The sequence below is a fragment of the Lissotriton vulgaris genome, chromosome 3_2, assembly GCF_964263255.1.
Source record: "Lissotriton vulgaris chromosome 3_2, aLisVul1.2, whole genome shotgun sequence".
NCBI classification, from domain to species: domain Eukaryota; kingdom Metazoa; phylum Chordata; class Amphibia; order Caudata; family Salamandridae; genus Lissotriton; species Lissotriton vulgaris.
The window spans coordinates 148,092,287-148,114,816 of NC_141690.1; the positions used below are offsets into that span (position 1 = coordinate 148,092,287).

At 40.4% G+C, this 22,530-nt stretch overlaps 1 protein-coding gene across 1 annotated transcript in view; it reads left to right on the forward strand.

Moving 5' to 3' along the window:
• EVC (EvC ciliary complex subunit 1) overlaps nt 1–22,530 on the forward strand; it is a 609,121-nt gene that overhangs the window by 422,287 nt on the left and 164,304 nt on the right. Inside the window, exon 12 of the mRNA XM_086964104.1 lies at nt 7,904–8,116. Coding sequence (XP_086820230.1) covers nt 7,904–8,116 — 213 coding nt within the window. The remainder of the gene's footprint in view (nt 1–7,903; nt 8,117–22,530) is intronic.

The window sequence follows — 22,530 nt, forward strand, 5'->3', positions numbered from 1 at the left end:
TCTTAGTCAACAATGACCTCTCTTATTACAACTATTTGTGCCACGTCATGTTACAACTCACTTTCACTTCCCACATTCCATCCTCCCCTTTATATTTGCAAAAATATCGGTGGTCACATCACACTTATCCTTCTCCTACCTGGCCGCCAAGACCTGGAACTCCCTCCCGACCGACCTGCGCCTGACCCAAGTCCACCTCTCGTTCAGGAAGAAGCTCAAGACATGGCTCTTCGAGCAGTAGCAGCACCCCCCCCCCCCCCCCAAGCGCCTTGAGACCCTCCGGGTAAGTAGTGCGCTCTATAAATATCTGTGATTGATTGACTTATCCCTAAAACCCCTATTTCCCATAATTCAACACCTCTTCCAGTCTGAAAAAATATGGATCAACTCCCATGATACACTAAGGATCAGGTTGGTACACCCTTTATTCAGTACACCAATCCACTCGCGTTAACCTTCATCCTCTGCTTGGAAATTCTATAAAAATGTATATCCGATCCAAACTTTGGGGATCCTTTAATCTGGTTCAATCCGTAATAGTTCAAAAGATGTTCGATTGTATTGCTTTCTTTGGCTGCTCTCACATGTTTGTTTCATATGCTGAAACTAACAGTGTATTCCAAACAATACACTGCTAGTGAAAGGGAAACCCTATGAACGTCTCACGTTTTAATGAAAAAGACCTTTCGAAATGTATTTCTTATGATGGTGGGCCTAGATGTTTGAAACCAGTGGTTGGGGGTAAAATTGGGGTTGATACTTTTTTTAGGGATGCGTGGATTTTACAGTAAAGCAAAATAAATACTCTTTTTATGTAGGTTGAATTGACGTTATAACATAGAACATTGTTACTATTGTACTCTCTCACCAAGAAAGAAACAGTTTTTGTTAGGTATTGACCCTTTGAAACAACAAACTGACATTGATTTCTTGTTTAAATTAGAAGATACAAGTATGGGTTTTGCAACTGGCCGTTTTTTAAAAAGTGAAATCTTTGATATTTTCAAGCAAAATTTAATATGTATGATGCAGCGGCGGCTCCTCCGTTAAGGCGGAGGAGTGTTGCCCCACATGAAAAAATAAAATGATAATAACATAATGGTATTATCATTTTATTTTCATGGTCCTGGCGCAGTTTTGTTTAAGGGGTTGGGTGGGGGTGGGCCGGGATGGGCTTGGCTTTCAGCCAGCAGGGGGAGGAGTGTTATGTTCACTTAAGTGCGCACAATGATTTGGTTGGCCGTTTCAGGGGTATAAACCTCCTGAACCTTCTCCTACTTCAAAGCTGTGGCCAAGTAAAAATATTTGACCCAACTCTTCAGTACATCTCTAGACCTGTGGAAGACTCAGAAGGACTGTTGTGTTGCTCTGCTGCAAAAAAGACTGCTGCTCTTTTGCCCTGCTGCCTGAGTGTAAAGGACTGGACCTGCATACTGAATCCAAGAGCACCAAAATGACTCTTAAGGCAACTTGGCTGTGTTCCTGATTAGAGCCTCAAGGACTGAAGAGGCTCCAACAACCTTGAAGCCAGCACCTGGACTCTACGTGCCATGAGTCTTGCCCCCCATTCCGAGTGCTGCCATCCAGCCCTGGGCCTTCGGAAATGGGCCTGAAGGCGCTCTGCCAGTGAAGTCGTGGTCCAAGCAGAGCCAATGCAGTGCAATGCATTTCAGCTTTGTATCGGAACTACCTCTGCGTGATGCATTCCCAATGCAGGACCCCAAGCTCTTCAGAACCGCTGCTGCATGACGCCTTCTCAACACAGGACCTTGCACTTCTGCCCAGCAGCTCCACGAACATGCTGCTGCACGACCCATCCTCGAAGCAGGAGCTCTCATCGCAGCCAGCATCCCATCGGTGCCACCAATGCATAACACAGCCTCTAAAAAGGATCTTGCACAACCTAGATATAAGGTACTTTGTTCAGTGGGCCTCAGATGGTCACAAGATCCAACCTGCACCTCAACACAGTCCGCCTAAACTTGTGACTTTATTACTGTTTAAGGTGCTGCATAAATACTTTACACATTGCCTCTAAGTTAAGACTGACTGCTTTAGGGCCAAGCTACCATAAGGTTAAACACAGGTTAATTTGGGATTGCTTGTGACTTCATCCTGACAGAAATTGTGGTTTCACCGCTCACACACCAGTAACCCAATTTCCTACATTTTGTATCATTGCCAGTTCCAAGTCCTTTATAATTTTGTGTGGGGAGTACTTTTTACTGATTGATGCAATTTACAAGTTCATATTAAGTTGAAATTTGTTAGGCAGCAACGAATAAATGAGGGGTATATTGGTATTATGATAAACATGGTAAATATCTGTGTGAATGGTGAAGGGCACATTTTAAATGTTCTGTCCATCATCCATATTTCACATTGGCTTAGATTTAGCAGGTTGTTCTCAGTTGCAAATACGATTATTATTTTGTTGCTATTGTGATTGTTGTGTAGGAGGAAAGGGTCGTAGTTATGTATAGTGTTTAGGTGTTCTGAAATCTGCATATCTTTGTATCTGTTACAACTAGCCTGCGGTACATTCCGTTCACCCCTTCTCCCTGACCCCTGTTGGGTTCTCCCGTCCTGAAGCTCCCTGTAGAATGTTGAGGTGTTCTCCAGTGAGGAGAGTGGATGGTCAATAAATGAGTAATCCTTTTACCAGCTGTGTCCTGTTTCTTCAATACATCTCTACTTCCAACACTATCCTTTATGGGAAGTAGTGGTTTGACATGTGGCTTGATTAGTATTTGATATTAGTTTTATTTTAGTAGGAATCACTGTTATCTAACCTGTAATATGCTCAGGTACTAGAAGAAAGAACAATTGATGGACAGAATGCAGAACAATGTCATACATTCACCCCAGTACAGAGATCTAGTCCTAAATCCATCGTTTGTTTGCTCCCCCTGCCATTCCAGTTTGAACCCAACCATATGCAAATCAGTCTTGACCCAGTGCCTAATGCGAACAGTCCGTACTGCCAGGCCAGGTCCTCCCTGGACTGGAAACAAGCATCCCAGGACCAGATTCGAGGTTTCACCCCTCATCAGCCAGGATAGCTTGACTCCAGTGGCATGGAGAGCACAGGACCCACGTCTGGTCATACCTGTCCCACTCTGGGTGACAAATGCAAAAGAACAATTGATGGACAGAATAAAGAAAAATGTCATACATTAAACTCAGTACAGAGATCTGGGCCTAAATCCATCGTTTTTTGCTCCCCATGCCATTCCAGTTTGAACTCAGCCATATGCAAATCAGTCTTGACCCTGCACCCAATGGAAACAGTCCAGCCCGAACTGCCAGGTCAGGTTCTCCCTGGACGGGAAACAAGATACTAGAACCAAAACCGGTCCCGGGATGCTTGTTTCCAGTCCAGGGAGGACCTGGCGTGGCAGTTCGCTCTGGACTGTTCCCATGAGGCACAGAGCTAAGACTGATTTGCATATGCTGCATCTAAACTGGGGTGGCATGGTGAGCAAATGAACAATGGATTTAACCCAGATCTATTGACTGGGGAAGAATGTTTGGTTTGCTTTGCATTCCGTCCATCAACTGTGTGTCTTTTGCAGGTACCAGAAGAACCTGTCTTTTAAAAGTTTAGCAGTGAGTTCTTTGGAACTAGTGCCTCTTTTAGATCTTTAAGTATGGACCTTACCACCTTTGTTACATTTTGGGGATTGTGTTTTCTTATGTTAATTACATTGTAATTTTTCATTGCAGCTCTCCCCTAACAAGCAATTGCATAATATTTGGTACATTTCCCATTCACCTTCACCATTCTTGTGGTTTCCTTGCTATATATGCATCCCATGTGCGAGAACAATTGTTTGCCTTTATGCGATATGATATATGTGGCTCTTTCTACCATTCTGTCTGAAAGTGGCAACATTTTAAAATTAATATATGTAAAAACGTTTATTGTGTGTTAATATAATTGAAATATGTTTTTAAATGGTTTACTTCTCATATTTACATATGTGCTGTTGCTTTAAGTTGCACTTGATTTTCTTCTGTTAATATTTGATGTTGTCGAGATTTGGTTCAGGTGGGCTTTCTTTTGCTGTTAGTGAGAAAATGTTTGTTTCATGTTAAAAAATATAGGTTTGGTTAGTTTTGGGGATGGTGGTGTTTTAGGGTTAAGTTTAAAGTGTAATGGTTCTCTTATTTATATATTTGTTTTTATTTTATTCACTTTGAAAGTTAATTTTTCCAGGTTGCGAGTATGGAGTTGGATTTTTTAGTGTGCAGTATTTCTATTTTTGCTGAAGTGTTTCTTAAAAAACCAAGAATTTACACATAATATATGACAGACTTTAGTAATGTATTTATGTATTTGCATTCCAAAATTATATTAGGTACCATTGGGCCCAATTGCAGAAATATGGAGTGAGGCAGGCATGAGTAAACTTGGCAATCTTTTTTCCAAGAATGGGCTGATAAAGTTTGAAAATTTACGAGAGCAATTTGGGTTGGAGAATAGAGATTTCTTTACATTTTTACAAATCAGAGAATTTTGTCGGAAAAATTGGGAGGACCGAAAGGGTTTTTAAACTTAGACATTATGGATAAATTCAGGAAAAATAGAGATTTATCTGTTGGTTTTGTATATAATTTGTTTAATTCTTTGATGGTAGACGATTTGGATGATCGAGCAACAAAATGGAAAATAGAAATTGGTGTTACTGAAGAACTATTTTTTCACTCAATTAATTTAGCCCCGAACACTTTAGTCCCCGCAAGGCTACAAGCACAATATTATGACGGGCTCCAGAAAGCCAACATGTTCAAACAGGGTATGTCGGCTATCGGGAACTGGATGTCCCATAATTGTCTGAAGTTAAACTCCGACAAATCAGAGGTTGTAATTTTCGGCAATCTCGCTCCGGAGTGGTCCCCCCTTTGGTGGCCTTCATCCATGGGCCAGCCCCCAGTCCCAGTCGACAAAGTGAGGAATCTGGGAGTCATGTTTGACAACCGTCTGAACTTCCTTCCTCACGCCAATCAGATATCCTCTTCAGCCTTTCATAAACTCAGGCTCATCAAAAAAATTCTGCCCTATTTACCTGAGAACATGGCGAAAACGCTGGTAAGCTCCCTGGTGCTCTCCACCCTAGACTACTGTAACGCTCTGTTTCTAGGGGCCCAGGAGAGAGTGTTAACAAAAATGCAGTCTATACAGAACGCGGCTGCCAGGCTCCTAGGGCGAATCCCTAAATTCCATCCAGTCTCACCCACCATAAAACAACTCCATTGGCTTCCAGTGAGGAAGAGGATTAAGTTTAAAGCCTTATGCCTGGTATATAAGGCTTTACACAACGCTGTCCCAGCGTTCTTCACTCAGAACCTCACCCCCTACTGTCCATCCAGAGCATTGCGCTCTTCCAGCTCCCTGGACCTGGTGATCCCCCGAACTAAATCTGTCAACTGGGGTGACAGAAGATCCCTTGTGGCTGCTCCAAAACTATGGAACACACTACCTCATTCGATTAAGGCCAGCACGTCCTTATGGTCTTTTCGAAAAAACATCAAAACTTGGCTTTTTAATCAATGATCTCCTAGTCCCCTGTTGGCCAAACATTGCAGTTACTTAGCGCCGAGATGCCCACGGGCCTTCGTTTCGCGCTTTACAAATGTCATAATAAATAAATAAATAAATAAATAAATTATAAAACATGTTTTTCTTTATATTATACCCCAAAAAAGATTGCCAAGTAGGCTACGGGGAAAGGAACCACCTGCCCGCGCTGTGATCTATATCAGGCTGACCTTATCCATATTTTTGCTACATGCAAAACCTTGGCTAGCCTAAAAAATGAAATTTCCAGATTCTATAATGTAGATTTGGGGATTACTTGCTTCCTCTATCCTACACTTGTTGGTCTTGGGGTAGACGGTGACCTGCAGGGAACTCGGGGGCAGGGGGGAAGGTTAGTGTTTATCGGCATGTCAGTATATCACCTCTGTCTAGCCTCTGCTTGGCTGGACCTAAAACCACCTGGTTTTCAGCAATGGCTCACTTGGCTAACCTCTAATTATAATTTAAAGAAAGCTATTTATTCAAGGAGATAAACCCGTTCTTGGCAAAAAGGACTCGAAATCTGGGCACCCATGACTAAATGTCTTGCGAAGAAAGGATGTGTAATAAAATAATTTTTGGTGTAACTTATAAAAACGAATGTGGGGAGTCGTAAGAGAATGATCAACTCTCGGGGGTGGGGGGTGGCAAGGATAGTTAAGGGGTGGGGAAGGGCTTGAAAATATACAATGCAATAGTGTTTACTCTTTACAGCTGTGTTGCCTTTTGGTTCTTCACTTTTTTTTCTTCTTCTTTTTCCTATCGCTTGTTTAAATATGCCGTATATAAAGGTTAAATATTGTGAATTGTCTAATTTGCTATTGCATTGTCAATAAAAATCTTTAAAACAAAAAAAAGGTATCATTGTAAGTTCATTTTTAAACTTGCTTGTCATTTTTGTAACTTTTCCTTCTGGGTTATCCTTCACTTATTATTTTCTTGTAGTTAAGGTTTTGCTGTGAAAAATAATGAGGTTTGGTGCTCTTTTTTAGTGTTCACATAATTAGATTTATATTTGTAATGGTTAGTTTTTTTGGTACATTTTATTGACTACTTTGCAGTTTAAATGTTTTCTGTTTCCTTTTTAGTGGATGCTTTCGCTTCTTTTTGTTATTTTTAGTTTGTGTATTTTTTTGATTTTTGTATTAACATATTTTAAATGAAAATGGTTTTTTGGGGGGTGCATTGTAATATTTTTTTCTCGTAGTGTTTACTGTTTTTAAAATGTTTATTTTTTATAGGATATGCATTCTGAACATAAATATGGTTACATATGTGAATAATTTTATCTGTGTTAAAATTTATTATTAAGACGTTTCTTTACTTACTGGTATTTTTGTGTTATTTAAATTAAGAAAAAGAAATTAATGATTTAAAACATTTTTGTCTCCTTATTTTTGATGATATTTTGATTCTCTGCTTTTGTGTTCAATATTGTTAATTGCAGGTATTTTTAACTGTGGTATATGTCAATTATATTTTTTGGGGGGTTGTTAAGTATACTATGGTGATATTTTTGTAAAAAATATTTTTTGAAAATATTTTGGTGAATCAATATTGTTTTTCTTGATATTCTGTCATTAAACCTATCTGAATGTGTAGATGTTTATGCTTCGGAGTGGTTTCCCAGTAGTATTCCTGGAATTGTTTGAGAATTCGAAAAAACCTAACATTTGCTACAAATGCAGGGCTGATTCGGTGGAAGCATATTTCTGGCCTTCTCTCTGAATCAGTTCCTTCGTGTGGCATGGTATTGCTTAACGAATTAGGCAAACACATTTATAAAACATACAGAAAGGAATGAACAGTTTCAAGTGCAGATAAGCTTAGACCTGGGGATGGGTAGGTTTTCCATCTTCTAGTAAACACCTTGAGGATGCACTGTTTTCAGAGATGCATATTTCAAGGAATTGTACATCTCACCAAAAACGTTTTTATTATCATAATATTTCATAAGTAAATTATTGGCGACCTGATTAGTGAAGACATATGGAAGCTAGATACACAGCCTTAAAATGAGCCACATGTCTTAAAGATGTATTGTCTCATTTCCTTGATTCTTAACCACTATCCAAATGCATTAAGGGAAGGGTGATGATGGTGTCTCCATGAGTAAACATGAGCAATGTTCCTTACGTTCTGACATTAATGGTGGAAAATTGACCAATAAATTTACCTTCAAGAGATCCAAAACTCCATAGTATGTTGTAATCGTAAAGATAAGAAATGAAAAAAATAGGAACTGTATTTGGCATTTGTAGGCACTTTCTAATAGGGGGGTCAACTACACCCTAAAACGTTTGTTTTTATTATTTTCATTAGGATCTGTATTCAGCATCGTCACAGGCTTTTGAGAAGCTGATCAAAGAACTCCTTCTGAGAACTCTGCCCACAATTACCACAGTCTCCTTAGGAGAGTGTGAACTTCTGAGGCAAGAAATGCGACAAAACCTGATGCTCGAGTTGGAAAAGGCAGACGACCAAAGGAAAAGAAGTTTGAAACTTTTTCAGGAGCAGCTGCTGCAAGAAAAACAGGTACAGATGCATTAAAATGACATGCTGAATATGTGGAATGAGTGAGTGCAAGCTAACTTGATAGGTGTTGCTCTGAAAACCTGTTTAGAGGAGCGGTACCCTAGTCATGGTCCAATCTAACAAATGAACAGTAGTTGAGGGTCGCCATTAAATTGCTGCTGCACAGCTTGGCTATATATTTCTGAAAGATCTGTCAGCTTATTAAAGTTCACTAGAAAGAGTTCTAAAAGTTGATTTTGTACTGTTAATCTTAAAAACATAATTTTTTAGAGAGGTTTTGAAACACCTAATTTCCTCAATAGAAGTCTCAGGACACACTGTAGATAATTTAATATTTGTTTAGTGACCGCAGCATCAATCAAAAATGATGTACATGGTATCTATAAAAGTGCATTGCTCAAGAAAATTCACATACCACCTTTCCCTGACCTATTTACTTTGTCATTGACTGAATGGGGCAAGGTAGAAATTCCTACAAAGTTAGTAAGCCAGAGCCTTTTCAGGTAAATATAATTTCATAGAGATTCATAGCTTACCCTGTTTAGCACCCGGCACAAAAGTGACAGGCAACCATCCCAAGTTCACCAGGTCCATGCGTGATGTGGTGCTCCAGTCCATGTATTTTCGTTAAAAACTTGACTGGTACGCTTATTTATTCCATTATAAAACAGGACTACCCAAAATCCAAATAAGAAACAACCATCATTGAAGCAACACATCACACACTGACCAGGAAAACTTGGCAGCTATGTCTGGCTCTCCTCGGAGACTTGAGTAAAGAAATTGAGCAGAACTAAAACACAAAGTCAAATAACCAAAAAGTTAAGTTTCCAATTTTTTTTGTCTAAATGTAAATGTAAAACAATGTAATGAGTAAAAAAGGATTGAAATGACTAAATATAGATAAGGGGTTCCGGAGGTACCATAGAAAACAAAAGGGCTTTAAAAGTCAGTATTATTGTGCGTGTGTTACCAAAAGGGCATCCCACTGAAGTATACAAAAGAAGCGATAGATGGAATGCATGAATTATACTCTGCTACTGGTAATTACTCGTGTCCGCAGGTACATCTTTATTTTGCACACCAAGCCACCTCAGTCATGTACAGTGTTGTGATGATGTCATTTCAGATATCATTACGGATGTTATCAATGCAGTCATTGAACTTGTCATGAAGGGTGTACAATGTGAAGGTACTAAGCAATACATTTAGAGGGCAAAAGTTAAAGTTACTTTAGTTCACACATTATAGTTACTTGGGATAACTATAACTTGTAAATTTCAGTGTAAAATATTTTGTTTTAACTGACATTTTCACCTAATTATAACATTCCTTTACCCTTTGGTTTTTTAGTAAATTTCTAGGGAGTTAATGTAAAGTAAGATATTATTAGAATTCCTAACCATAATGTTATTTTAAACTTAGGTTGTTTTAGAGAATTTCTTTGTTCTTTTTAATGTAAAGTAGTATGCCCATCGCTGTGTGCAGCGTGCCCTTAGCTTCAGGGCTGGGCCTGTGGTCAGGCTCTGAACCCAAATCCACTTGAGCATTCAACCCCGCTGCCAATGGCCTTTGACCCTTCATGGTGGGGGTTGGGGACAGAATGTGACCAGCACCCAGGCCCTGCGCCAAACTTCCACAGACAGCCAACCCCCTGTGGACACCCAATCCCTCTTTTTTTATTTTGTAACATCGGATCCACTGAATCACAATAAAAAAACTTTACAACTTTTGGTCCCAGGAGATGGAGTGGTCCCTTTTTTACTTTATTTTGTAGGACTCAGAGACTGAGTCCTCGGGTCCTAAGATGGCAGCCACAACTTTTCCTTCAGTTTGCGTATAGACAATCACAGCACTTGCTTAAGTTCATGGATTCCTGCTGGAACCACAGTCTGAATTATACATATATTTTGAGTCTTTTTTTGGCCAAAACTACTGAATGGATTTATGCCAAATCACGATAAGCATGCTTTTTGGATAAAGGTCTATTTTTCTGGCAAATTTGGTGTAATTCCGTTTAGCTATATTTGCAGTATCACTGTTCAATTTTCTGATGGAGAGTTGCATAATGGAAAAAGCATTTTGGGACCCCCTCTCTTTTTCTCTGCCCATGCTTGACAGGTCACCCCAAATATTTACAGGTGAAAGGTGAGGTGGATGAGACTATTTTTTGGAAAGTTCTGTGAATATTCTTCAAACTGTGCCAAAGTTACCAGCAAACCAAAAAATAAATTTCCTATTAAAACGTCGTCCTAACTGGGCTATATATCTGTATACAGATATATAGATATAGATATATGGCGACTATGGAGTAAACAAACTTTTTTTGCACTTACTTTGGGTCTGTGTCCGTTCTTGGAGCTATCCGCTTGTAGACGGAAAGAAAGTGATAGATCTAGATATATATATAACTATATATCCATATATCCATATATAGATTTAGATATTCCATAGGAATCTATAACTTGTGTGGTTCAGTAACTTTAGGCCATGAGTTAGTTTCTTAACATAAGTAGAACTATATGTATATATATATATATATATATATATATATATATATATATATATATATATATATATATATACATATATATATCCAACATTGCAGGAAAGCCCAAAAGGGACGACGCCTCAGACAGATGAATGGCTCAGAATTTATTGGCAACCTGCAAGCCGGCGGACTTACTGGATATCAGCATCAAAGTACATTCTACGCCAGACGCGTTTCGGGAGTCTTCAATCCCTTCCTCAGTGGCGTTTGATACTGGAGTGAAAAGCAATGTCTGTACGTGCACACGTTCTTAATCACACCGGCCCCAGTGGGCGTGGCCGCCGCTCGGAACTCTGGTGTTTGTAGTGCACCATATGTCTTCCTCAGTAGGCTGCTTATCAGTCTTGCGCATTCACAATTGTAATTCCCCAGTGGGTAGATGCATAAGTCCAGCAGCCGTCTGCCCCTTATGCATCTACCCACTGGGGAATTACAATTGTGAATGCGCAAGACTGATAATCAGCCCACTGAGGAAGACATATGGTGCACTACAAACACCAGAGTTCCGAGCGGCGGCCACGCCCACTGGGGCCGGTGTGATTAAGAACGTGTGCACGTACAGACATTGCTTTTCACTCCAGTATCAAACGCCACTGAGGAAGGGATTGAAGACTCCCGAAACGCGTCTGGCGTAGAATGTACTTTGATGCTGATATCCAGTAAGTCCGCCGGCTTGCAGGTTGCCAATAAATTCTGAGCCATTCATCTGTCTGAGGCGTCGTCACTTTTTCGGCTTTCCTGCAATGTTGGATGTGTACGGCTGACGCCCGGCCGTGGAATGACGCCCAGCGCTGTGATGGCGAGTCCGTGCGGGCCCCAGGCTGGGGCTTGCAATTACGGAAGACAGGACAGCTTGTCACCATGCAGGGTGGTGTGAGGGCTGATGCTCATTTTGGACAACAATAAAGCGGGGCAGACGGCTGCTGGACTTGTGCATCTACCCACTGGGGAATTACAATTGTGAATGCGCAAGACTGATAAGCAGCCCACTGAGGAAGACATATGGTGCACTACAAACACCAGAGTTCCGAGCGGCAGCCACGCCCACTGGGGCCGGTGTGATTAAGAACGTGTGCACGTACAGACATTGCTTTTCACTCCAGTATCAAACGCCACTGAGGAAGGGATTGAAGACTCCCGAAACGCGTCTGGCGTAGAATGTACTTTGATGCTGATATCCAGTAAGTCCGCCAGCTTGCAGGTTGCCAATAAATTCTGAGCCATTCATCTGTCTGAGGCGTCGTCCCTTTTGGGCTTTCCTGCAATGTTGGATGTGTACGGCTGACGCCCGGCCGTGGAATGACGCCCAGCGCTGTGATGGCGAGTCCGTGCGGGCCCCAGGCTGGGGCTTGCAATTACGGAAGACGGGACAGCTTGTCACCATGCAGGGTGGTGTGAGGGCTGATGCTCATTTTGGACAACAATAAAGCGGGGCAGACGGCTGCTGGACTTATGCATCTACCCACTGGGGAATTACAATTGTGAATGCGCAAGACTGATAAGCAGCCCACTGAGGAAGACATATGGTGCACTACAAACACCAGAGTTCCGAGCGGCGGCCACGCCCACTGGGGCCGGTGTGATTAAGAACGTGTGCACGTACAGACATTGCTTTTCACTCCAGTATCAAACGCCACTGAGGAAGGGATTGAAGACTCCCGAAACGCATCTGGCGTAGAATGTACTTTGATGCTGATATCCAGTAAGTCCGCCGGCTTGCAGGTTGCCAATAAATTCTGAGCCATTCATCTGTCTGATGCGTCGTCCCTTTTGGGCTTTCCTGCAATGTTGGATGTGTACGGCTGACGCCCGGCCGTGGAATGACGCCCAGCGCTGTGATGGCGAGTCCGTGCGGGCCCCAGGCTGGGGCTTGCAATTACGGAAGACAGGACAGCTTGTCACCATGCAGGGTGGTGTGAGGGCTGATGCTCATTTTGGACAACAATAAAGCGGGGCAGACGGCTGCTGGACTTATGCATCTACCCACTGGGGAATTACAATTGTGAATGCGCAAGACTGATAAGCAGCCCACTGAGGAAGACATATGGTGCACTACAAACACCAGAGTTCCGAGCGGCGGCCACGCCCACTGGGGCCGGTGTGATTAAGAACGTGTGCACGTACAGACATTGCTTTTCACTCCAGTATCAAACGCCACTGAGGAAGGGATTGAAGACTCCCGAAACGCGTCTGGCGTAGAATGTACTTTGATGCTGATATCCAGTAAGTCCGCCGGCTTGCAGGTTGCCAATAAATTCTGAGCCATTCATCTGTCTGAGGCGTCGTCCCTTTTGGGCTTTCCTGCAATGTTGGATATATATATATATATATATATATATATATATATATATATATATATATATATATATATATACATACTAAAAAATCCAAAGGTTAAAGGGACGTTCTAGTTAGGTTCATGTTTTCCTCACACAAATCTACAGAAATTCAGAAGTTTAGCTATACTTATAGTTTTACTTTTGTTAAGAAACTCTAACTCATGGCCTAAAAGTACTTAATGGCATGGGTTGTAGTTTCTTCAGATAAGTATAAGTATAACTATAACTGCTGAATTTCTATGCTTTTGTGTGGGTAAAACATGAGCCTAACTATAACGTCCATGTAACCTTTTTTGTGTGGGTAAAACATAAACCTAACTATAACGTCTCTGTAACCTTTGTTTTCTTCAGTGAGTGTGTATGTTTTTTTACGCAAAGTAATGTATAGTTACCATATGTTAATGTAACCACTGCTATGCATGGCCTATGGCCATGCTTGTCAGGCATGCCGCGTGGGGTGGCCTGCGGCCAGCCCCTCCAGCCAGCGCCACGCCGGATGCACCCAGCCCCACGCTGTCCACAGCCTTTGGCCATGCGTGGCATGGGTTTGGTGTGTGAGTGAGTGCATTTTTTTTCCTTTGTTCTTCAGGTCCACGAATTTATTGCAAAGTTACACTGGGGGACATGCTATGTGCTGCGGTGGGTCCACAGAACAGTAAATCGGCCCCAAAACATTTTTGGGGCAGTTTCTTACCAAGGAACCCCTCCATGTCTCCTATGGGATCTAGATAACTATATCCTGACCCTTTATGTGTTTTCACACTTTTTCCCCCCTCCCGAAAATGTCAACTGCAACTTTATCAGGTTGCTGCCAGCCAACCAGAGCCTTGCTTTTCGCTCAAATCTGCAGATCCCCGCCAGTGGATCCATGAAGGATTTACATACCTAGATATACCAATTTCGTTTTCCCTTAACTCCGAAACTACTGAATAGATTTACAGAATATCACATAAAGCACCCTTTCTGGACCAAGATCTAGCTTCCTGCCAAATTTGGTGGAAGTCCGTTCAGTGGTTCAGGCTGTAGCTGTGTGTCTAAAAACTGCAAAATCCATATAAACATAGCATGGGGAAAAATCATTTTAGGACACCCTTTTTTCCAGCACCACTAGTCTTGAAAATGACATAAAGATTCGTCAAATGGCAGTAAACTTATTAGCAAAGCAAAAAATGCTTTGTCTATTAGAAGAGTTGGTCCTAACTATAACTACCTATCATCAGCAGAAATATATATATTCTATATATATAAAAACGAAAGTATGTCTGTTTGTCCTTTATGCATTACTACACCATTCATCCGATCGGCATGAAACTTTGGGAAGTTGTTGAATACACTCCCGCGAAGGTTTCTTGCAAATAAAAAAAGAATCATTTGTTAAATATCGGCCCCCCAGGGCCCTCATAATCTTTCCAATACCGAACGTTTACAGTTTCCGGTGCGACTCACTTTTGCAATGACCATCAACAAAGCACAAGGACAATCGCTGCAATTGTGTGGACTAGATTTGGAGAATCAGTGCTTCTCACATGGACAACTGTATGTGGCCAGCTCACTCGTCGGAAAACCTTCTGATTTATTTGTGTACGCACCAGACGGAAAAACAAAAAATACTGTGTATCCACAAGCACTCGAATAAATAAACAGAATTAAAACAACACTTTTAAATGTTTTCCATATTAAAATGAATGTTTCAATAGAAATGACACAATGTAAATTAAATGTTATCATAACAAGTTTCCTTAAATTTCCTTTCTTCTGAGATTGCAGCAACGCGCGACGGGTATGCTGGTATATATATAATATAAAGATATATATATATTTCACCATCCTGACATCGTCTTGAATACAGGCACCGCCACAGTGATACTTTGTGGCACAGATGGCTTTTAATTTCCATATGCAAGGTCAGACGCGTTTTGGTGGTACAACCGCCTTTGTCACTACATTCTACACTTTGCTGTGAAGTTAACAAGTATATGTACAATTGGTTTCTACCTTGGTCTCCATGGCAACCAAAAAGTCAGTCATAAACATAAGAGTAATTTATGGCTGTACTTAATAACAATGCAGTTATTTTTACAAATGGTGAAAAGAACAAAACGTAAATACATTTGTAAATTATAAACATCACTATAAATGGAGTTAAAAAAATGTCACTCCAATTAAGTGTATCTGAAAATGAAAACAGAAAAATAACTAATACTCTGAAGGTAGTATTCCGCGGTATACCAAGTGATTCAGATGTTATTCACTCCAATGTTTAGCACAAAACCCCAACGATGGCCACTCTAGGTCTGGTGCTGAGAGACCCATACTCTCTGCCATGTGAACAAGAGAAGAAATCATAACTCAATCACAAGCCTGACATAAAATACGGCAAGAGCAGAATTGGTGCCCTATGTAAATAAACACAATGTTAAAGGGGAAAGAGTCATGCTGGCCCTACATAGATAAACGTCAGACCTCGCCTTAATAGGCAATGGCACAGCGAATACCTAAAGTTAGAGCCTATGTGTACTGCATGTGGAATGGCTGCACCAGATCCTGTGAGTGTACTAGATGGTGAACAATAAAGCCGAAGTGGGCAAAGACTAAACAAACAATAAATACACATATATGGACTATACTGTAGGTCCTATTTTATGTGCTAGGTATTGGTGATTAAATGTAAAGGGTTGGGGGAAACAAAGAAATGAAAACAAATATCTTTCCATAAGGAGAAACAAATTTAATCTACAATAGATGAAACAAAAAGTGTTAAAGAATGCTTCTGAAGACTGGGACAGCAGTCAGGATGAGGCAAGCCAAAGTGGCTTTCATAGGTGAACATTAAGGGTTTCATTGGCATTCATCCCATGTGGGATTTTGGAGTTGAGCAGAATAATATATCTAGACTCCAGTCTTCTAAGGGCCAGTTGTCTATCTCCTCCCCTTGAATTTTTAGGTATGTTGTCTATGATAAAGTACATAAGGTCTTGGGCCTTGCCTGCATGGCAGGAATTAATGTGCCTTGCAACAGGATAGGCCTGGTCATCATGCGTTATTGCCCTCAAATGTTGTATTATGCGTATGTGTACAGGATGTATTGTACTACCTACGTACCGTTTGTTACAAAGTACATTGCAGTATATAGACCGCAAAGTCAGTTTTACAATTGTAGCTCCCACGGATAACGAAGGTTGTTTGTCTGAGTGGCAATGTCACAGATTTGGTATTAATTCCATGCTTACAGGCTTTGCATTTACTGCATCTTGTGAATCCTTCTGTGCTTGTAGCCAATTGGGTGGTTTGGTTACTGCTGGTGCCTTTTGCACCATTTGTTGGCGCATGGATTTGGCCATACGGAAACTAATCGATGGTACTTTAGGGCAGGTAGAGCCCAGCACTGGATCAAGTTTTACGGAATTCCAGTGTTTATAGATTATCTTCCTAAATCTAGTGTGGTACGCATGGAAACCAGTAATCAATCTTAGGATGTCAGTTACCTCGGTGTTGTTTTTCTTCCTTGCTTTGTCTTTAAACAGTAGATCTTTTCTAGGTATTGACTCACTTCTACTTTTTGCCTTAATCAAGGTTTCAGACTTGTATCCTCTTTTTTCTAGCCTTTCGAAAAGTTCTTTGGTGAACTTGTCTAGCCCTCTTTCTGTGCTCCAGTTACGCCTCATCCTGCGGCATTCTGCAAACGGTATACCTTCCTTAACACTTCAGGGGTGGAAACTGTCCGAATGCAAAATTGCATTCCCCGCAGTCTGTTTCCTGTAGGTTCTGGATTGAAGGTGATTGTGCTCAATGTACAATTCTATGTCTAGGAACTGCATGGTGTCTTTGCTTGTGTGGCTTGTAAATGATAGGTTGAGGCCCTCAAATTATTTAGTAAAAAGATGGGGAAGAAACCAGTCAAGGAGCTTTTGTGCATATATAAAGCAAGTTGTGTTGCGGTCGCAACCTATGGGGCGGGAATCTGGGGGGATGCTAATGTCTCAACTTTACAGCTAACGGAGAATGGTTTTTTGAGATACCTTTTATCCATCCCAGAGAGTATGTCCACCCATAATTGCCACACTGAACTCGGCCTGGCATATTTAGAAGATATCATCAAGGTACAGCCGGTTCTTTTGTGACATAGGGTATGGACAACGGATGAATGCCATTTGAACCGTTTAATCCTAATGGACGCCCTGAAATTAGATTGTGTTAATCAGGTGAAATGGTTGAGATATGTTAAGTCATTTCTTGTTAACATAGATCATCTTGATTACTATGATTATCCCCTATTAATGACTGAGGTCCCTAGAAAAGTACTTAAAAATTATGCATTACTTACTTAGAGAACTGCAGGGAGAGAATTGAATTCACCAAAAAATCAGTGACCTCTCATTAGCTGATACTAACACCTCAGGTTATTCAACCTTATCTAACCCTGCAGATGAAAGACAACGTAAGGTTCCTATTGATTCGATTTAGATTTGGGATCTTATTTAGGTTAGTAAGCTTTCCTGTTATTAATGACTGTTCACGATGTATTAGCAAATGTCCCTGTGATGACATGTCCACTCAATCTGACATACATATTTTATTCTTCTGCAAATTTTATTCATTACCACGGAAAAGATGGATTATCCCCATATTAAGGTGTTTGAACCTAAGACCGTGTCGACCTGCATTTCTATTAATTCAGAAGCTTGATGATCTATTTACGGTAGCGTCTGTCTCGGCGTTTCCTAGCAATGTTTTTTATTTACGGAAAACTATAGTTATTTAAATTTTTATCTGAACTGAGCCTATGATGCCTAACTGTTTGTTTTCTGTTCTTATTTGTATTAATTGTGTAACTAATATGAATGTTATATATGCTGTGATTATATGTACTTTTATGGTTATTTATGTAATACAACCAAATAAAGTCTTTGAAATTGAAATTGATAGGTTGAGGCTGTTGCTGTTAAGTTCTCTACAAAACCTTTCTGCACTTTCAATGGTGCCCTGCCACAGGACAAAAATGTCATCAATTTACCGTACATATAGTACCACATTTTCCTTCATGACCCTCTCATACTCTGCCATGAGCACTTGCTCCTCCCACCAGCCCACATGCAAATTAGCATAGCCTGGGGGCGAAGCAAGTACCCATGGCAAGCCCCCTCAGTTGTTTATAATACAGTTTATCAAAAATAAACACATTATTGTCCAGGCAACATTCTGCCATCTGGAGTAACATCAGGGAATGTTCATGATTATCTGCTGGCCTTTTCTCCAAAAAGTGATTTAGGGCATTCAATCCGTCCACATGCCTGATGCTCGTGTAGAGCGAATTGACATCCAAAGTCATAAGAACAAAATCATTTTGCCAACTGATGTCATAGATTTTAGTGAGTAAATGCACGGTGTCTTTCAGGTAGGAAGGTAATTTGCATACTAATGGTTGAAGGAAATGGTCAATAAAGCGGGAAGTATTTTCAAACAATCCCCCAATTGCTGCAATTATCGGTCTTCCTGGTGGGTGGCTGGGCAATTTGTGGATCCTGGGGATCAGCTATAGCTGAGGGGTCACAGGGTAGTCAGTTTTAAGGTATTCCAGTTCTGTTCTTGTGATTAAACTGTTTCTTCTCCATTCATAGAGGGTTGTGTGGTATTTTTCTTTAATACTCACTAGACAGGTAGGTGTTATACGGCTATAGCATTTCCTGTCCCCAAGTTGTGTATGTGCCTCTGCATTATAGTCTGTTAGGGGCCATAGAACAACCTTTCCCCCATTATCGGACCATCTGACCACGATATCCTGTTGTTTTTTGATTTTCTCCATGGTGTTGTTATATATGGCCCTATTGGCATTGTGCGTTTTGGCATATTCTTTGCTGCTCTCTATTGCCAAAATTTTTAAATCCCTGATTACATTTTCCGCAAAGATATCTATGCCATCCTTTGGCATAAGCGGGGTAAATGTGGATTTGGATTTGAAAGGGGATCGATACTGGCTTAAATCATTTTGTCCTCTCACATCGGACCATCCTTCACTGTATCCCTCTTGTTGCATTTCTAGCAGATCATTAAATAATGTTTCGTCCGATCCAGTTGCTGGTACTGAGTTCTCATTCTCATGAGTGTCCGTCCCATCTTTCCTGCTGTTTAGATTAAAGAAATATTTCTTGAGCTTTAATTTGCGTACAAATTGAAATAAGTCTATTCGCGCTTGTACATATTCAAAGTTAGTTCTTTCACAAAACGAAAGGCCCAGGGCAAGAGTCTGTTTTTCTATATCTGTTAACGCCATAGGGGTAAGATTTATGACTGTGTTTTCAAAGTCTTTGTGATTATTTATCTCTGTTTGTTTTTTCTGTATGTCTGTCTGTTTTTGGGGTTTTGTCTTCCCCACCGTCTGTATTTTCTTTTTCTTTTTCGCTTGTTTGAGTTTTGTTTGTGCCCTGGCGCTGAGTCTGGGGGCGCAAATTCATGCATTTTAAATCTTGTTATAAATGGGTGGTTGGCTACCCAGGATGTAGGCAAAACTCCTGCAGTACATCAAATTTATAAAATAAAGCTTTCTGATAAGCAGAGTGAGTTTTTTTTACCCGTTGGCCCTTCAATTCCATTGGCTGTCTGCATGAAGAAGAAAATTATTGTGGATCCATTTCAGGGTCAGGGACTCAGTCCCTGTGTCCTAAGTAAATGATAAAAATAAGATACAAGTGGTCACGGTAGAGGTAATCTGACCCCCCCTGGCCCTTTTGGGAGAGATCTCCACCTGGTGGTAAACATTTTTTTTTCTGCAGTTCCAGTGGTACCTAGCGCAGCCCTCCCTTGTAGTATCAGTGGAGTAGCTGTACCATGAGACCACACAAGCATCAATAACTGAAGCGTGTGTGCTCTTGTGGTACCGTGAGTAGTGTTTCAGCTTTGAAGGTATTGGAGCGCTTTACTTGAGCCTGCAAAAAAATTAATGTGTCCTCCAATACCTTTGGGTCAAGTTTGTGCTATATGGAATTGCAAAAAAAATAAAAAAACTGGAAAACGTCACTGATTTTTTTTTTTTAAATGTTAATTTTTTGGTATCCGTAACCTAACTCTAACGTCACTTTAGCCTTTGTTTCTTCGGTGAATTTCTATGGAGTGCTTTTTAATTTACTAACTTACCTAACTATAACTTTCTTTAGATAATCTCCGTTAATTTCAGTTTTTTAAATCTTATTAACCTTCTTCATTGAGCATAGCTTTAAGCTATGCGTTGTCGCACGATCACACTATTCAAATACCACACCCTCAGATATATGCACATCTAGATTCATGCACACATGCATACACATATGCACACATGCTGTCTACTTTCTTCCACCAAAGTCTACATGTGCAGTGCAGCTTGCCCTTGCCTTCTATTTAATGATGTAACTTTGTTCAGACTACGGGCAGGGACTCAATGTTTGAAGTTCAGGCCAGCCCTCATACATCTACAAACAGATACTCTCCATTGTCCTTGTATGACAAGGCAGGATTTCCATCCGCTTCGTAAAGATGTCATTGTGCTCCGCAGCAATATCACCAACATTTGTAAATATGTCCCTCCAATTCATAAGGACATCACTGGTTTGTATAAAGATGTCACTCCAGAGAATAAAGATGTCACACAGGTTAGTGAAGATACCCCTCTGATTCACAACATTGCCACTCTGGTTTGTAAACATATCCTTCCTGCTTGTAAAGATGTCACTCAAGTGGAAAAGCTGCATGTTTTTTAGTTCATGTATTTCGATGCCACTCAGGTGTGCAAAGATGTCCCTTCAGTGTGTAACCTTGTTACTCCGGTTTCTTAAAATGTCACTCTCCTTTGTATAGATGTCCCTTCGGTGTTTAAAGATGTTACTCTGATTTGTAAAGATGGTTCTGTGAGCAAGAGCATAGAGAGGAAGAATACTTGCAAACGTTCGCTTTTAAGAATCATTTCTCAATTCATGTTGGGCTCAATTCCACCATCTACTGGCAACATGTAGTGTAGAATAGCTCTTATTTAATTTAGTCATGTTTTTATGAGCAAGGACTGCCTCAATTCAAGGTGTGCATCTCGGTTCAGATTACTCTGCCAGTTCATGGAACTCCGCGGAATCTTGCTGCGTGTTTCCATAACTCAGCGGAATCCTGCGGGGTGAACCTCTGCGAACTCCACCCAGGCCTACAATGAATCTTCCCAGCCTTTCTGCATGATAGCTGTCACACGGCCAACTACTCCCAAAGGCTCTTAATGTGAGCCATTGGCACCTTTCAGCCAAACTGTGAAAAAACTAACTGCTGTCACTGTAGGTGGTGGAACCTGGCAGAAATAGTTTTGAGGATATTCAGTCTTCAGGCATAGATGAATAATGATTTACAAAAATCTACTTTAGAGCATATTCACACAATGTTATGTCCACCAATACAATTCTGCAACAGTAGTTTTTCTAGCCGTATCCTGAGTCACCTTATGAAAATATGACTTTGATTTTCAAAGCAGGCTTGTATGCAGGAAAATGCTGTTGACCTCTGCACAGATAATAATACATTTTAAATGTATTACTATACGATTATGCTATTACCATATTTGCTATATCACAAAGCAGCACTTACTGATTACTTAGTTAATGTTAAAATCAAGTAAGTTTATTCTTGCATGGCTAATTAGAACCATTACATTTTTACATACAAGTATATCGATTATTATCATGATATTGCAACGTATCTATAGTTGTAAATAGTTGAACATGTAAGCAAATCTAAACAGTCAAAAAAGATGAAAAGATAGATAAGAAATCCATACTAAATCCCTCGTTTGTGCGGAGTAAAACTTCATGGAATAGCAATTTAATACTATCAAATTAAAAATACTACACTCGATGAGCTACAACAAAACTGAGGCCAACCTCTCAAGGAACCCTTTTTTCTTGTATTTATAAATTCATACATGCAGTCGAATAGAGTGCCTCTAGTTTGGTAAAAGTAGACCTTTCAACATGTCAGAAGTTTTACTTTAACATATGTGGAATTTCGTTTTTCCTAATTGCTGTTCAATGTTAAAATTCAGGGCATCTCTGATACCATGTTTTTGAAGGCTCTAATGTGGGTGTTGTAACCCTACAATACTGCGCAGTGCTTATGTGTGATATTTGTAATTTACGCTGCTGCTTAATTTTTTGAGCCATATTGATGTGATGTGATAAAGAGCAAGGCCCACTCAGCACTTCATTCAAAGTCGCAATATTAAGTACCATTCAAATTGGTAAAATGAATAACTTGAAGCAGCATATTTGACAGTTGATTATTGCTGTTTTACTGATCCTAGTCTTTTTAATCTTGTTGTTACTGATAATATTAATGCATGGAAAAGAAAACATCAGGACAGAGACCCTTTAGTCAGTTTAATGGCAAGTACTTGTAAAGCCCTTCTTCTTCTTTTTGATCTTTCAAAGTAAGGCACTGCAATGGGATATTTATTGTTTGGTCAATCTCATGCCATTGTTAGGAGTATTCCAAATCAGTCATTCTGTAACCTATTAGAGCAT